This window comes from Oenanthe melanoleuca, chromosome 1 (assembly GCF_029582105.1).
Source record: "Oenanthe melanoleuca isolate GR-GAL-2019-014 chromosome 1, OMel1.0, whole genome shotgun sequence".
NCBI lineage: Eukaryota > Metazoa > Chordata > Aves > Passeriformes > Muscicapidae > Oenanthe > Oenanthe melanoleuca.
In genome coordinates, this window is record NC_079333.1 from 8,015,248 (window position 1) to 8,033,636 (window position 18,389).

General features: G+C 34.9%; 1 protein-coding gene across 2 annotated transcripts in view; it reads left to right on the top strand.

Moving 5' to 3' along the window:
• GBE1 (1,4-alpha-glucan branching enzyme 1) overlaps positions 1–18,389 on the top strand; it is a 136,928-nt gene that overhangs the window by 111,505 nt on the left and 7,034 nt on the right. For both annotated transcript variants that reach the window (XM_056482866.1, XM_056482874.1), the window contains exons 13-15: positions 6,577–6,761; positions 7,866–7,994; positions 14,281–14,400. In XM_056482866.1, coding sequence (XP_056338841.1) covers positions 6,577–6,761; positions 7,866–7,994; positions 14,281–14,400 — 434 coding nt within the window. The remainder of the gene's footprint in view (positions 1–6,576; positions 6,762–7,865; positions 7,995–14,280; positions 14,401–18,389) is intronic.

The following is an 18,389-nucleotide window of genomic DNA, read 5'->3' on the forward strand; positions in this document are numbered from 1 at the left end:
CTTCCAAATTCACAAATCACTTATACAACATTCAGAAAACAAGTAACTCCATTTTCTTATCTGAATTGAAGCATAGCTGTTATGGGAACTTAGAAATAACATTGGTAAATTTTCTGCAGCAGAGGAGTCTTAACATTGGCAGCCACAGCCTTGAGACTGAGTCCATCAAGGGTCTTTGCACTCTTTAAGAACTGTGCAACAGTGTCCAGGGACCACTTCAGGGGCCCTTTGGAGTTTTCCATTTCTTTGAGGACAAAGAAAGAAGCAGTATGATGCTGTGCCTTTTCAAGACTTCAAGTAATTACATAATTCTCTTTTTGAAAATCCCTTAATGAGTGCCCAAGTTCTCTTGTCTGCCATTCTTTCCAGTGATGTTTGGGAGGATCTTGAGAAGATTTTTTCTAAAGCAGATTTTTTAGGAAGTTTATAAATACATTCTCAGCATGGCAGGGTTGAACCAGCCTCAGGTGGAGGGCAGGAGGCAGCTGGCAGAAAGAAGCTTTAATCTCAAGCAGTGATATGTGAGTCCAGGAAGAATCTTGGGAATGTACTCCTTTGAGAGCATCAGGTAAGAAGAGGTTTAGAGGGGCAACCACAAGTATACTCTGATGGCTGATTTGTACTGTTTCAGGAAAACCAGGGCTTCTCACAATGTACCTTCTGTTTTGATTCCTGACATCTATTTTAGAATGACTTTTTCCCCTCCTACTTTGTTTAAAGTTTACTCCAAATTTTAACTTCAAATTTACTCATTTTATGCTGTTAATGCATAGTTATTTAAGTAATTAGATTTGTTCCTGTAACAAGAACAGGATAATAATGAACTTCCATTTTTTATTTACTTTAACTTTCCTATGCACCAAACACTATGTGTTTTTTTTCCTTCTGTTTACTTCTTTTTTTTTTCTTAATTCCTTATATGGTCTTTAAATTAGACAATGAAATTCATACTGACACCAGCAAGTAAACTGCTATTTGTTGGATAACCCAGGGCAAATGGATTGATGCCTTTCTTGGATCTCTTTCTGTTCCAGCCTTGTCCTAAATTCACTTTGTAAGCCCATTAACCTGTCAGTTGTGGGACCAGTTAATAAATGGCAGTGCACCAAACTGAAAAATCTAGCTAGATCTTCTCTGACTGCATCTTCTGTTAAAAAATTTCTTGATATAAATTTGTATTTTTTTGTTAGATTTGGAGGGGTTTTGTCTGTTTTGTTGTGTGTGTGTATTTTGTTTTTTGGTTTTTTTTTTTTAACCTTTCCAATGTGCTCTGCAATATTTCTGTTTTTAAATATTTTAGTGAGCTCTTGGAAGTAGTTGTCTAAATAATGTATACTGTGCCCTGTTCATGTAAAGCCTGGTGGAAATGTCACAGTAGCAAAGTCAGTCTCTTGTTTTTACCAGGATGCAGCTAATAGGAAACAGCAAAATGGGAACTGTTTCTGTGTAAAAGCACCACAAAGAGTTTAATTGCTGCTTCATTGTTTTAAATACTGTATGAGGGCTTTCAGTAAGTTGTAAGTCAGAAATATATTATTCTACACTGGGAAAGGAGGGTGAAATGTAAACTTTCAGGCCTGAAAGTTTCTAAGAGTAGGTTAATAAAGTAATTACCCTCTGAAGATCCCTTCTAACCTAGGTGACATTTCATGATACACTTTTTTTTTTTTTTTTCTCTTGTCTGTTGCTGTGAACTGCAGAAACTCTTGCTCTGCTCAGTAAACACTCAAGGGAAAACTTCCATCTGCCCTTAGGAACCGAGTGCTGTTGTCAGTGATATTTTATTGAATACTCCTTTGATGGAACACTACAAATAAGTATATAAAATAATAATTTATTCCAGATAAATAGGGGGTTTTTCTGTGTAAATATAGTTGTGTTAAATACCAGCATGTGGGCACAACCATCATCTGACATAATTCTGTTGAAAAATTAAGTAAAACATAGTAAGCTATGCTATGGCCTATTTACTATGCCTGTGCCTGGTTTTGCCTCTATGTAGGAAATCTTCTCAGCCATCCAGCATTTCCTGATAGAGGTGCAGAGTTGGTGCTTCTGAGAAAAATTCTTAATTTCTTGTTATTTGGTTTGGATTTTTTTTCTGTAATTTGTCTGGCAAAAGAGAGATCCAATTTTGAAATAGAAGAACTGAACCATGCCATTTAGTATGGCTGGAATTTTTGTTGAAACAATTGGAATATTATCTCTTTCAAGAACTTGGAACTGTTTTGGTCAGTTTTATAAAATTGTGTAGTACAATAGCTCCCAACCTTTAAAAATGAGTAGGAAATAAGTAAAGACAGAGCAACCCTTGATGGGAAGTGGGAGAGAAACATCAGGAATTGTATTCCTGTACAGGATACTGTGTCCCTGTGTGATTTAGGGCAAGCATTTTAAGGACTCAATCCTTTGCCATGTCTTGGATACATTGGAGGCATCCTTGTGTCTCCTCTTGACTCTGTCATCCCAGAGAAGACACATTCTTTGATCCTTTAATGCAGGGAATGTTAAACATTCCCTCCCTTCTCCCCTAGGAGGCAAGGAAGATCCAAGCTGCAAGACAAATATGTAGTTTATCCTGATTTTTGTCTTTCATAACTTGGGAGGACATAATATCTGATATTTTCAGAAAATGGGAGAAATATACATTTTTTCACAGAACTGTCTTTATCAACTGCCCTCACTACCATTACCTCATGCTAGAGATTTCCTCTAGCCTGTGTTTTCTGCAGAAGTTAAAATATAATTGTTTGGCTGAATTGATTTTGTTAGTCATTTCTGACCCAATATGTCTTTAAATACCAATGCTAGTGGATTAAAAAAATATTAAGGCCTTCATGTCATCTAAGCCAGGTGTTTCAGGAGTCCATTTGGAATTTCATTGTATTTTATTTTTTCATGGATTTCAAGGCTATAGGAATGCTTGCAGTGTGAGGCTCATTCTTTCATCATTCAGAGGCAGTGTAGTGTTTATTGTTTGGGTTTGCTAGTAATGAATGTTAAGAAGATTTGGTACAAATATGAGTAAGCACAGGGTATCAGAATTAGTTAACTAACACCCAGGAGCTTTACAACTGGGGAAAATGAAGATTCATTGTTTGAAGTGTTTATCATTTGAAATAATGATAAATACCATGTGCTATCTCTATCTGATTTACATTGATTCTATTTATAGCCTGCAGATTGTTACACTGTCATCAATGTTCACAAAGGTAGTGAAGCTAAATTCAAAGCAGTTACAACTCCTGGATGACTTTATTATCTGGCTTCTGTAAATTGGTGTAACTCCACATACTTTGATGGATGTACTTTAAGGTGGAACTGTTTGAATTTTGCCCCATTGTGTCCAGTCTCCAGGTGATCAGCTTTAAATATGATCTTTTTGTAGTGTTTTAGATAATTTAAAACCTTTTAAAGCCTTATGTACCTAATTAAACTTCTTACATTTGTTGTATAGAATAAACTACTTGTTTTAACTGTTTTTAAAGTATTTAGTGTCATACTTAATTGAAAATGCAAATAACTCCTAGTAACATCTCTTGAAACTGCCTGCTCCATCTTTTAAATATCCCTTCAGTCCTGCTTAGGCTTATTCTTTGAGAGAGAACTGCTACTAAAGATGTCTAAAGATCAAAAAAACTGTGCAGCTCAACTTTAAAAAAATCCACAGCAGCCTAACTTCTTTGTGGTGTAAATGCATTTCTAGCCTCATAAACAAAGGTGACATAAATTTTCATTATGGTAGTAGAAAGTTAATTTATTTGCTGGAATTGTGATCTTGAAATCCTGTACATAATAAAGTTGTCCAGTGTGCACAATATGCAGGTAATAGCAAACTTCAATTAATTCCTAGATAAAATTAGCATGCATTGCACTGCAAGGATTTCTCTGTTTTGTTTCTCTAATCAAAACTTCAGTTAATTTCAGCTTTGTTCTCTGCCTTCCCCACATTAGTTCCATTGTCTTGATTTGCATCATTTGTGGCAGCTGGGTTTTTATCAATCTGTAGTTTAGACTTTTATATCAAACAGTAAATTAATTAGAGGAAAAGAAATCCCAGTTGTACTTCTTGATAATTGTGGGAGCCTCTAAACATAGAAGTGAATGTTGCTGATTCTTGTCAGAGATGAGAAGTGCAGCATGGGGAAGGAGGCAGATCATGCTTCACACTTAGTGAACCAATAGTTATCTCTAGAACTAAGCATCACTTACCTGTGCCTTTCCTTTCCTAGCCCCTCCTGTCATTTGTTATGTAGTTAAACTATGAAAAAATAGCAATTAAAAAAAGTAGCACTTAGATGTGCAGGTTTTTATAGGATTAATGGCCTTAAGGCATTGCAAGATGTACATGCATTCTAAGTGTTACTTCCTTTTCTCTATACCACAGTTTAAAAACATAACCAAAATTACTTGAATTCATTCTGTTACAATTTATGAACTATTTTTCTTCCTATAAAGAGAAATCAAATGATCCCTTTACAGTCAGGCAACTAGACAAAAGGCTCAGGAACATATTCTCCAGAAGATGCTCATAGGCAGACTCAAAGTAGTGCAGAGTTTAGACCTTGGCTTGTGTTTTTGGCAACAGAAGGTGTCTTAGTGTTTTGTCAAATTGCTGCACTGTGCTAAATTCCCTTATATTTTAGCCATTAGCAACAGTCAGGAAATTAGGACTGCTCTTAGCATTTTGCTGCACTTATCTTGTTCCTTTTAAAAAGCCAAGGCAGCCAAACAGCATTGGAGCCACACTAGTTACTGTGGTGGGGAAACAGGCAAAGCAAGTGGAGGTGAGGGAGTCATTACATATTATAAACCTGAAGGAAGTCTACTCTACTTACAGTGAAATAATCTATGGAAATGATGGGCTAGTTCAGTCTAATTTATTTGCTCTCTTCTATTTCTTATTTCCCCCACTTTTGTTTCTTTCTTGAACAAATAGGTATGATTTCCTTGCCTATCAATTCAAGTTGTGTCATCTCTGACTTTCTGATGTTTTTTGCTGTCTTTAGCTGAGCTATCTCATGCAGTTCATCTTTTCAATAGTGTGCAGATCACGAAAGAAGGTAATACCTTGCCCAGCTCTTCAGAGAATATTGAATTTGGTTAGATACAGTGTCTGTTTTGTAGCAATATCTTTCCTCATTTCCCAAACTGTATTGTTAGCACAGTTTAAGAGCTCAGTCCAGCATTATTCCAAGGTCATTTTAAAAATCCTGCTGTGATTCTGATTCTTTTATATTTGTCTCCAGTTTTGAGCTGAATATGAAATGTAGTGGTTTAGCTTTTGAATAGGAAATTTAATTTACAACTTGTCAGTTTGTTTACAAAGCGGATACCACTCTGAAGGATTCTCCTAAATATATATGAGGCTTTTCTCTTTTGTCCTCTGTTCATTTCTTTGTTCTCATGAAGCATGGAATTACAGAAATCATTTCACAAATCAAAGTTCATAGTTGTCCCTGCTGCCTGTGTCGTCCAGGCCTTCCAGGTAGTGCAGGCTGGGTGGGAGAGCAGATGGGTGGTGGATGCACATGCAGGGTATCCAGCCAGGAATCTCTTCCCTTCCCCTGGCATCCCTGCCCTTTGTCAACCCACAAAGCTACAGTTCACTGACAAAGTGTAAATGTGAGGATCCTTTTACTATTCTTTTTGTTAGTTTGCTTTAGCAGAAAACCTCTTAAATGTCATCATGTTACTTTCCATACTTATTTCCAGGTACATGTTTTTGTGTCTGTTTTATGGTGAGTGGGTGTTGTGTAATCTCTGAAATGTTTGTCATGAATCAGCTGTCATGGGCTTTGAAATGAGTGTTTAACTTGCAAGGCACTTGATACCCTTTTATTCTTTATCAAATGAATAGTCCAAAATGACAGAGTCTGCAGGACAACAGGTTATAGCATGAGTTAGAGTTAAGTGCATTTGGCGTTGCCTCAAGCTGTAATAATGACAATATATAAATCAAGAAAACAAGCAAACTTTGGGTACATTAAAGTAACTCAAAATATTGAGGCTCAAATGAGTTCTTGCTTTGAATATTTAGCTTTGGCAGCTGAGATTTGCTTTGGAGATTCTGCATGAGAGAAGCTAACCTTTTTCTTAACCTTTTTCTTCCTTCTTTTTTAATGTGATCCAAGTTCAAATAAACCTATTCTTTGTCTTCAGGAGAAGTCTGCTCAGTAGTTTTTTGGGCTGTATAATCTGGGTGAGACTGGCTATAGAAAACCAATTTGAGATGTAATGGCACTTAGACACACACAACAATTTTTGGGAAATTTTTAAGCATGGCATGGTAACGTGGAGTTCACAGTACGTCACTTTATACTTCCCTTGGAATCCATGGATATTTGTTCTTGTAGTTTTAATGGCCAAACCACCCTGCAAACACAAATAGAAGTTCTGAGAGATATATTAATAAATGAGAGACATAATAATAAAATTACTTGTTTCTATTTAGAAGCAGATTCTTTGGAATTTAAAACTTGTAGAAAGGAAATACACATTAATATATTTTGCTTTCACAGGCTTAGTGTATTCTTAGCATGTGATTTCACAGATCCTTCATATTTTTAAATGCAGGTAATGAATTTGGACATCCAGAATGGCTTGACTTCCCCAGAATAGGGAATAATGAGAGCTACCACTATGCCAGAAGACAGTTTAATCTCACTGAGGATGATCTTCTTCGCTATAAATTCCTAAATGCCTTTGATAGAGATATGAATAAATTGGAGGAAAGATTTGGCTGGCTTGCATCTCCCCAGGTAAGCTGTACATACAAAATGATTAGTTTTAGACACCAGTTGGGTACATGTGTAGAGTAACAACATTTCCAAATTTGCATGCTGAAATTTCAAACAGTACTTTATTATGCACTGTGTAATGCCTCACCATATATTTCAAGTTGTCAAAACATGGCTCTGAAATATCTTCCACAGATAATAGAAACCTGAAACATTCTCCTTTTAGCTTCATAACAAGGTCTTTTCCTATTATTTTCCCAATTTTTATTTAGTAACAGTGGATTGGATAAAGCAGACCATAAAATTGTCCGTAATCCAATCCAAGTATTGCTGTGAAAAAGTATAAGTTGTTCCAACATTACACTTTATAAAAATCATTTCTCCATTTTTGAGGAAAAACTTTCAGCAGAGTCTAGTGTAAAGTATAATCTCGTAGTCAACAACCTGCTGCTTCTGTATTTACATTTTTACACTAGTATCACACTGTCAATTTTATAAAAGATCAAATATTATCATTTCTGTGTTTAATTATTTCGTACTAGTACACTTTAAATAATAATCCACTTTATAGATTTTTTTAATTGATGTCTAGTTATTTATTAATGGCTTTAACAAATAAAGATGGTATGTGCAGCCATTTATTGTTTCTTATCAAGGCTGTTTCTCACACTGATTTCTAAAAAGCAAACAAAAAAATTGAGTGTTCCATTTCCTGAATTAATAATAAATTAATAAATATGATGCAGATCCCCATAACAAATAAGCTGAAGATTTCATTTGACAAAAGGAGTCCATTTTTTTGCTAAAGGAAAGAGTGATGAAAAGACCATGTTACCAACCTTAGAGCAAGAATTTTTCAAGTGCTCTGTGCTGAACAGGCTTCTACCTCTGTTATTTTATCTTGCTTTGTAATAAGTAAGCTACAGTTTAATAATCAAAAACTTTTTATGACATTTCATAGATAAACTATTTCAGTTTGCATGTTAATGGCTTTATCTTTGTTGCTTAAATATTTACCTGTACTACTTGAAATGAGCTACAGAAGCAAAGGGATATTTCTTGGTTTTGTTAATTCAATTAGAAATTAAATATTTTTAAAGTTTTGATTTTTTTCTTTCCCCCCAGGCCTATGTGAGTGAAAAGCATGAAGCCAATAAAGTCATAGCATTTGAGAGAGCAGGTCTTATTTTTATTTTCAACTTCCATCCGTACCAAAGTTATGTGGACTACAGAGTGGGTATTGAAACTCCTGGAAAATATCCTTTTCTTTACTGTTCTGTTCGTGAGGAAAAATTTTAGAAATTGAAAGATGATTTTATATCTTTTTTTCCTAATATGAATTCAACCTGTAGCTAAAAGGTAGGAAATCACTTATTTGTCACCAATATAGGATTGCTTTAAGTCTTCTTCATAAGAGATAATTTTGTAGAAAGCAAAAGTTAAAAAAAAAGAAAAAAAAAAGCAAGCCGATTTAAAGACTAAAGACTGTGAAGCTGTATTTTGGAATTCTGTTGAGGAATGAAAAAGCAAGTAACTTCCACTTCTTAAATACATGACAGAAAGCCACTACAGTGGGATAATGATGCATGGAGTCACAGAGGAAAGTGCATTAGTGCAAACTTTCATCAGGAAGTTTGTATTTGTACAATCCTACTTTAAAGCTGAGTGGATTGAGAATGAACTCTTACATCACCTGAGCAGTGATTGCTCCAGTCATTGACTGGTTTTGCATTTGTGTCCAAATTCTTAGCAACTCCAGAAATTAATTCTTATTTTCTTGAGGAATTTTAGTAGCCCAAATTGAGTTTCTTTCAAGTCCTTTGACAAACACAGCCTAGTGACACTTGCTGTGTGGGTTTAAAGCACTGCAGTTCCAGTGCACACAGAACTCTGTAGGAGGGGGAGCTCACCAGAGAAGAGCAGAGGAGCTTTTTAATATCTAGTGGAATTTCCTTATCTATTTTCTTTAAATACTTTGGGGTGTTTTAATGTTGACTAAGGTTTCTTCCTAACTCTTCCCCTGCAATTAGAACCATGAATTTTATGTACAGTTTTTTAATGGTGCCTTTTAACCTAAGACTTCAATCAAGGATGTCCTAGTATTAGGACATATGGTAATGTGATACTAAATCCTAAGAACAACTTCTCCACTTGAGAAGGAATTATTTATGATCCCCTTGAAACTTAGATGTGAAGAGGAAGTACCTAAAAGCAAAAGTTTGTTGTTAGCCTGTTTCTTTTAATAAATTAGTGGATTTTTAATTTGATACCCTTTGTTGTTACAGGCTGCAAGAGACAAATTGCTATAATATAATGATCAAATGGTTTTGAATTGAACATTTTTCTGAATTACACTGGGAATTGTGGGAATGGGATGATTCTTTCAGTACTTAGGCTTAAGTTTTGTGGATTGAAGTAGACGAATGAGTGCATCTAACACTTGTCATTAAATTTGCCTTTATTAAGTAGATGGCTTTGGTCTATCCATATACCCTGATATATATCTCCAAGCTGTTATTATATACAACTTCTCAGATGTGTTGCCAGGAATGTTGAAAGGTACAGAGTTTCCTGCCTAGTTTGCATTTTTGTAGGTAGTCCTCCATTCTGAATTCACTGAAAATGTCATTCTTCTTTCAACTATTCTGTGTCTGTAGGGTGTTGGCATAACAACCCTAATTCTACTTTTATAAGAAAACCTGTAGTCAGTTCTGCTGGTCCCACATGGTTTGGAATGTCTTTATGAGTACATTCAGCTAGTCAATATCTATATGAAAAGTCATAGTCAGTTTGTGGTCAGTTTTTCCTTCCTCCTTATACTTAGTCTTCTCTCTTGACTCATTTTCCTTGACATTGGGATGCTCTGTTCTATAATTTGTTCTCCTAAGATGATGTACCTTGGTGTGAGGTATTCAAGGAATGAGACCTTAATTTTATATGTGAGCATGGCAGTCCATGAATGTTGAGCAGTATGAATTGCTGGTAGCTTCTCTGTATTTTGACATTTCATGTTGTCACATACTGCTCAAGCAGAAAAAAAAATGTCATGGGAAGGAATGCTTTCTTTGTTTTACATATTGCTGTTTTTGCATAGCATGTATCAAAGCATTGTAGTCCCAGAGTGAATGAATACCAGAGTGGCATGAATTTAGGATTCATAAGGACATTCAGGTACTCATCTTTTCTCTCTGATGATCAGTGACAGGACCTGAGGATGGTGTGAAGCTGTGTCAGGTTTAAGTTGGTTATTAGGTAAAGGTTCTTTACCCAGAGGGTGGCTGGGCACTGGAAGAGGCTGCCCAAGGCATTGATCACAGCACCATACATGACAGAGATCAGGAGCATTTGGACAGTGCTTTCAGGCACATATGATTCTTGGGGCTGTCCTATGCTGCACCAGGAGTTGGATCTCTTCTAACTCAGCATATTCTATGGTTTGAGGCCAGTTGTCCATAAGCAAATAGCTATATTCGACCTGAGGAATCACAGATATTCTCATCAAAATGCTGCAAAAAATATGCTTTTTATAAAAATCCTCACATTAATTCAGGCTCTCTGACATTTACAACGTTCACCTAGAGCTTCTAATGAGCAAGGAAGGTCATTTAAATGAGTCACTGGCATCTGATTGCTGAAGGCAAAGGCGCCGCTTTGAAGTGCACTCGTGTAACTGTCCCTGCCTGGTGCAATCCTGGCACGTTGAGACAAAGGACTTAATTTGGGATCAATCAAATGCTAAATTCCATCAAGGTAGTTGATACTTAAGGTTAATAGGTGTGAATAAGAAATGCAGCATACTAATGTGGGAATGCCTCTTTGATGTGCAAGGGAGAAGAGGAGGTTTGCTGCACTGTGAGTCTGTAAGTATCAGAGTGGTGTATCCTACTGCCCAGTTTCTGAGCCACTCTGTGAAGGGAAAAGAAGAACATTTCTGTGCTTATGCTGGAATTTTACTTCATAAATTATGCTCTTTCAGAAGCCTTTTCATGAGAAAGGAAGCTTGAGCTAACAAATTATTTCTGCCTAATTTGCTTCAGTTTTGAGGTAGATGAACAATCAACATCTAGGTCAGCTGTCTCTAGTTTTCTGATTGTAGATAAAACTTTGAATGTTAATGGGGAAATCATTTATAAGTTTCCAGTTTTATGTTTTTAATACTTCCTGGGCCTTTCTGAAGGATAGTGTTTGATTCCAAGGCCAGTCTGCAGTGAAAATTCAAAATGGAAGCCTTTCCTCTGTTCTAAAGGAACATAGCTGAAAGGATGGAAAAAGAACAGGAAGGGGGCTTAAAAATTTCAGAAATTACTCCTTTTCCTTCCTTGAAATTCCACACTTGATTCTGTTAAATAATCTTTCATGTGTGCCTAATTAAAATTAAGCTATATGTGTATATTCTCCCCACCCCCATTTTTTAAGAAGGTTTGTTACTTTGACTCAAAAATAAATGTACATTTTATGTTTATAATCACCAACCAACATGAATTGACATATCTGTAAATTTATATGTGTTTTAAACAAAAATCATATTTGGAAAAAAAAAAAAAGGAACAGTACCCCCCTCCCTCTCAGTACTTGTGCATGTGTTGAGTGCTTAAATGGCTTCAACTATCAGTGAAATATCCTGAGCTGAATTTTATCAGGTCAAGGTGTTTAACTTCATTACAAAATTTAGCCAAATACTCTCCATATGTTTTTTTGTCACTTCTAGGTTGAATCCTTAGTCTTCAAAATTAGTAGTGTGTGGGGAGAAATAGAAATGGTATCCTTCATCTTGAAATTAGTTATGCTAGTTTTTTTCAGTGAAATTCAAGAAATATTTAAAGGAAAATGGCCTTACCACTTAAGACTCTATCACCCCACAAGCACTACTTGGTTCCTTTTATCCATTAAGTGTTGAAAGAAAATGCAAATTATCCTATTTTATGACTTGCATTTACTTTGCAAATGTGTCACTAAACATGCAGAAGATTATATTTTAAAATTATGTTAAAATATGTATTTTTAAACATTAGAAAAGCATAGTAATTCAGTAATTAATGTGGTAGATAATGTGTCAATTTTTCCATTTTCAACTCTATCTATACAAGGGTTCATTGCTTTTGCTGCTCTCCTCCCTTGTAGTAAGTGAGAAATTTAGTTGGAGCACCAAACAGCAGAAATCAGGTGCTTGCTTTTTTTTTTTTCCCCAGTGAGAATACAGGCTAGTATTTCCAACACTGTCACATAAATGAAACAGACCCACTGCATCAAAAAATACTTCTACAATGTACTGAATTAAAATGCACATCTGTTGTTTAATGTTTTTGTGAAAGTAATCTTCAGAAAATTAGATGCTTGTAAAATTCTGAAATGTGAAAACTGATTTTTTGGTGAGGCTTTAAATGCATATGTGTACCAAACTAGTTATTTTTTCCAGACAAATACTGATCTGTGAAGATTTTAAAATCTTTTTGAGACCTCATATTTCAGGATCTGGTTAATTCAGTATTTACAAAAAATATGCCATATATTTGTGAAAATGTGATGATAATGGCAACAGTGCTTTCTGGCAATGCAGACATAATTTCATGAATTGTTTTTAAAACAGCATAGCCATAACAATGGTATTTGCTGTAAATAGTTTTGAGGGAATCATTAAACTTGTCAAGGCTTTCAATAACATTGATAAGTTATTAAATTTAATGCATAGTGCAGATCACCAAAGTAAGGTGTGAAATGCTTGATGGAGGCATTCTCCTGCCATATTAATAAAATATGTAGTGGAATAATAGCAAACATTGTTGCTGCTGAAGGGACACTGAAGAGAGTGACTGGATCTTGTAGTTTATGGCTTTGTATGTTGTGCATGACAACAAATGAATGGTAATTTGTTTATAAAATAAAAGAGAGGAGATGTGTGTGGTGTGCACATGAAAACCTTTGAGGGCTAAAGCTGGCAAAGTATAATTTTCCTTTTATTAATTTATTTTTTTATTAATATGGAAAGATAAACATTTGGAGAATATGGTGGAGAATATGGTGATCTTTGGGCACATTCCTTGTAGAACTCAACAGCTAACTTGGCAGTTTTGCACCATTCTCTCCTTTTGCTGCAAACACTTGTGGGGAAGGGATTAGTTACCATTTGTGATTTGGGAGCTAATTGGCAGGTTTGCTGTTTTGCTTTTGTGCATTTGCTTTTCTCCTTTGCAATCTTCTACACTGAAGTGCCTCAGAGTGAATTTGTGGTTATTTGTGAGTGATGTCATGCTTCAGCCTTCCTTGTCACCAGATATCTCAGTCAGTAAGGCAAGGTGGTTGGGAAATTTCCCACCTCATCTGATGGAGTTGTGTAAGGAGACTTGGAAACAATTCTGTTTATACCACAGTCCTTCAGGTTTTGAGCAGACCTGTTTTCAAAAGGTTGAGCAAACACAGAAACCTAAGAACAGTTTAAGAACCACTGACTTTTATGAAAGACTGTTGCTTCACTCATCCCTAATCCTATTAAGTACAAGCTCTAGGAAAGTAAGATTCCTCCACAGCTTTGAATAGAGGAAGCAGATAGTGGATTATAGAGCATTGTTATTTCTCTCTTTTTTGGGTGGTGGGGAGTGGAGATTGCTTTCTGTTGTAACTTTTGGAGGGAAAAAGATGCTTTAATTATGTCCAAACAAGAAAATACAAGGTATTGAAATAATAAAAATATTTAAATATTTTATTTGTGGTTATCCCAAATAAGAAGAAATTAACTCTTGAATATGACTTAGCTCTTTATTTGCCCATATATTTCCTTGTGTTTTCTGACTTTATTGTTTTAACTTTATTTCATTTTTATTTTTCGTTAAATTTGTTGGAATCCTTTTAAGTATATACAGGTATTCCAACTCATTCCAACTCATTATTAAATTTAACAAAATTTAACATTTTGTTAAATAATTCACCCCATTTTAACAACTGCAGTCAGAATATTTGTCTCTTAATGAGTCTTCTCTTTTACAATATATTCTTTATTTTGTTTCTCTGTGCTATAATAATTAGAGCTCTTTTTGAGAAGATTCTCAGAGGAGTTGTGGGGTTCTCTTCTGTAAAATTACATGCTTTTCTCATTGGCACTTGATCAGACTGTAAAATATTGCTAAATACTGATTTATTTTCATGGTCACAATGCATTAATTATTAATTAAATGCAATTCAAATGCATTGTTTTGTTTAGTAGTGCGTTTTTAGTCTAATTCACCTAAAGTGCTGTGCATATCTGCTCTGATGCTATAAACTTATCATTTATGGCTGATTGCAGAAGAGACTGGGAGGTACTTGCTTTAATAGGAGAGTCACTGTGCTAAAACTAAATTTTCAGGACAAAACTTCATTTGACTTCCATATGTTCTGTTTGCTTTTCCACTCTTTTCTTGGATTTTGTTGTGATTTTTGCATTATGTTGAGTATATCAGCCTGCTTTCATTACTGCATTACTTCCATTACTAGTTCTTCTAGACTTTTGCTTTGATTCCTTTTCTGTTGAAGAGATAATTGGCACAGTTCCTTAACAGTTGCCTTTAAGTATAAAATCCTTCTGGATTCTGATGCTGGAGAATATGGAGGGCATCAAAGGCTGGACCACAATACAGAATACTTCTCTGAAGAATTTCCTCACAATTATCGACCTAATTCAATTATGGTAAGTAAATTGTTTGGGAAGTTGGTTGTTTGTTTTAATTTTACTTTCATTTCTGTGAGTTTTGCAGTTCTTTGGACAAATATAGAGTGTCTTCTAGTATTTGGGGGAAGGGGGTATTTTTAATTTATTTTCTGAAATTAACCTTTTTCTAAATACAGTATAGATGACATTGATTTGATTATAACCAATAATGTTAACTAATTTTTCTCTTTCAACCTTATTTTTATATTTCTATGCACTTTTGCAGTGTCTGGCACACAGTGCTTCTTGCCAACATGCATGAAAACCTACTAATATGCTTTTGAGTTGCTATCCTTAATATTTTCATTTTCTTTATTTTCATCTAGAGAAACTGCACCTTCATCCTTGCTTTGTTTAAAGCTCTGCAGAATCTGATCCTTTGCTGTCTTAAAATAATGAATTAGAGCCAGTCATGTGTTTGCCAACTGGGTTTTTCCTCCTCAGTTTACAGAAAAACTTTGCAAAAGGGAACAGGATTTCTCTGTTCACATCAAGAATTTCAAGGATTTCTAATCCTTAAATGATATGAATAATGGATGAAGTTTCCCACAAATCACCAATTTCTGTTAGCTGAGGTGGTCACTAATAAAACTCTACTTTTCTTAATTGCTCTTGAAATCAGAATCATCACAATTAGCAATTTTAAAATGTTAATTTCACTTTTCTTGATGTATATGTATGTGTATATATGTATATATGCACATATTTCCCATTCTTTTCTGCACATACGTGTATATGATCAGAAGCACAAGAAGATAAGATTCAGAAAGGCTGGGAATTAAGGCAGGAGTTCACTGAAAAAAAATCTGAAATCACTTATATTCCTGAGAAGATTTTATACCTAGAACATTTATGTGGGTGAAGGGAATGTTTCTCCATGCACAGGTACATTGCTACACATTAACACCTGAAAATAAATTACATTTATAACCTTAGGAGTCTGCAAAATGGAGCATCTGCACTGATTTGTGTGGGCCACTCCCCTTCCATGGCTGAACAGAATATGAATTTCTAGTTTCACAACTTTTCTCATCAGATCTAAACTCCTGAGAATTATTGTCACTTCTAACCTCTCTCTCTCTTTCATTGTATCCAGAGTATTGGCATTTCTTTCATTTGCCTGATTTAAAATATTTTCATTGCATGAAAGAATTGTTGTGCCTTCATTGGACTTGTTGTAAACCTTAGGAATGGGTTTTGGGTTTGGTTTTTTTTTTTTTTTAAAGTATCTGCATGTGACAGTGTCTTCATAGTGTGGGTAAGTATTTGTGCTAATTTGAAATGAAAGGTCTAAGATTTCATTCCTGAAAGGTTATGTAGCAAATTATTGCTTCCAGAGTTCTTGCTTCGTGTGCCCAATTCAAATACATTGCCTGTGTGATTGGAGAGCATCTTAATTATCTATCACTAACTTAATTTTTGCAAGCCAATTAACTGTAATTCGGAATGTATATTCCACGTTTAGTCCATTAGATTTAGTCCAAAGCTGTGGTTTGCCAGGTGTATGTGGAAGATGAGGCATGTGGCAAACTCAGCAGCAAATGCACTTTTGCAGCATAAGCTGTGGCATGGCAATGGCACCTCCAGGTCAGAAAGAAGCCCAGATAAACTTTCTCTTATGTCCTTCTGCCACCCAATTAGCAGAGTACCTCCAGCCACCTCCACAGAGGATTCCCCACGCACCAAATCATGCACCAATTAAAGGTAAAGTACCAGTGAAAGGACATCAAGTAAAAATAATTGAGAAAAAAAATCTTGAAAACCTAAATTCAACAAATGGATCTTCACATAAGAAAGAGCAAAAGTTACAGTAAATTCCTCCAGCTGCAGTTTTGCAGTAGAACAAAGATGTTTTATTTCAAATAGCAGTTTATATCTAACTTACTGGGTAATTTGTCCTGCTTAGCAGTTTCTTTAGTCTTAATTGCAGTTTCTAAAATCCAACTCAAAATCTTCCCACCAAATTTATTTTCAAATAACATATGATGCCACTCCAATAAACTCATGGAAGTTCTTTTCCTGTTGTTTAATAATTGTTCCTGTTGTTTAATAATTTCATAATGCATGAGACTTAAGTTTCTTGTTTCAAAAATTTTAGTTTCTCCTCCACTACAAACTTTGAAGAAGTAATTTTTTATTGAGAGGTGCACCTCCCTTAAGGTGTGTGTGTAAACATTGTCAGCAAAACATGCCCAGAGGGTTGTGACAAAATGAAATCACGTGCAATATTCTTCTTCTCAAGACAAGCTTAAATAGCACACAAATGTGTTACAAAAATAGAAGATTAAATGTGATATGATTCATTCTAAAAAATCACCTAATAAAAGAAATATTCAAGGTGGCATATCAAAATGAGAAGAAGATGTGAAATTCCTGGAGCAAAGGATCCTGGAAGAAGATGAAGCTTTGTAAGCACTGCTGAGCATTTCACTGTACAATTGTCAGGCTTGTTTAGTAAAGCTCTTAGAGGGCTAGAATTTAAAATCATCAGTCATACCTTGAAAACTCCTTAGAAAATGCACAGAAATGCCCTGTGTAAAATGGCTTATTTAAATAACTGTACTATTTTTTCTGTTTCACTGTTTTTTCTATAATGGATTATTAACAAATATGTGAAATGTACATAACACTCCATGTAATGGAACTTTCTAATAACAAGCAGTGAACCATTTTGTCTCTGTAAGAATAGACTCTTTTTACCACAGTTTCATTTCTGTTTACAACTCTACTCTGATATTCTCATACTAGTCTTTTTCGAGGTATGTTTTATAAAAGAAGTGTGCTTTTTGAATGCTTCTGTAAACCTCTAGTCTTGCTTATGTCTCATCATCTCTTTGCACTATGTAAATTAAGTGCTGCACACACATTTCAGCCCCAGTCAGATCTTAGTGCCCCTTTATGGATTAATTCATTTTTCAGTACCTAACTTGGCTTTTGTGGTTGAATGTGACACTTAGATTTGGGGCAGGGGAAAGAAAAAAAAAATACAGTTTTTTAATAATGCATCACTCAAAATGTCTTGTTGGTTTTTTCTAAGGTATCCAACCCACTGAATTTTGCTGTAGGAAAGAGCTAGCTATCAATAAGTGTCCTAGTAAATTTTTTGCACCATGCCAAAAGTTTGGATTTATATGAAAAAGGAGGGGTTATACTTTCCTACTTCATGTGCCAACAGAAACTGAGTAATAAGCAGGCTAAGTGGAATATTATAGAGGATGTTGTGTCATTGGAGAAATAGTATGCCATTTATTGTGAAATATAATTGCTTAACGTATTTTGACTTTCACAGAGTTACTTTTTCTGTAGTTCATTCCAATTAGTTTAAAAAAAAATAAATACATAGCAGAGTATTCCTTTTCCCCTGTCCCCAGTGCTGTCTTTTTTCTGTTTCTCTATTTTTGGCATTCAGCAATATAATCTTTTCACATTAAATGGAAGTGAAATTATATAGTTTATTTTAAGAATATCCTTATTACAGGCTTGAGTCTTTAACCTTGACCTTAATGTATACTATTCAATATCAAAGTGCAACTTCCTGCTTCCTTGAGTCTGTGGGCAAATTAAAATACTCCCATAGATTGAAATGATTCAAAAAGCTTTTAGTGACCTTAGCTTTGAAAATACTAATTTAAATAACTTTTATGTTAAGGATTCATGTATTGAATTTGAAGGGACTGATGCAATCTTTAACTGTTTTCTCCCCTGCCATGCACAGATATACAGATTAAATGAAACAATGCTTGTAGTTATAAACTTTAATGTTCAAACTAGGTGAATTAGCTAGAATTTAATGCTACAAAAGTCTTTTAGGTTTTTCCCTCTTGATGCTTAAGACTTCTAAATTCATTTGTTCATCTTCATTGATCCTTTGACTTCTTAAAACCACCAGCAAATGTAATGTAAAGTTACTGTGTTAGTAGTTTTGTTTCATTCTATCTTCCTCTTCAGTGTACTTGTTTTTCAGGGGG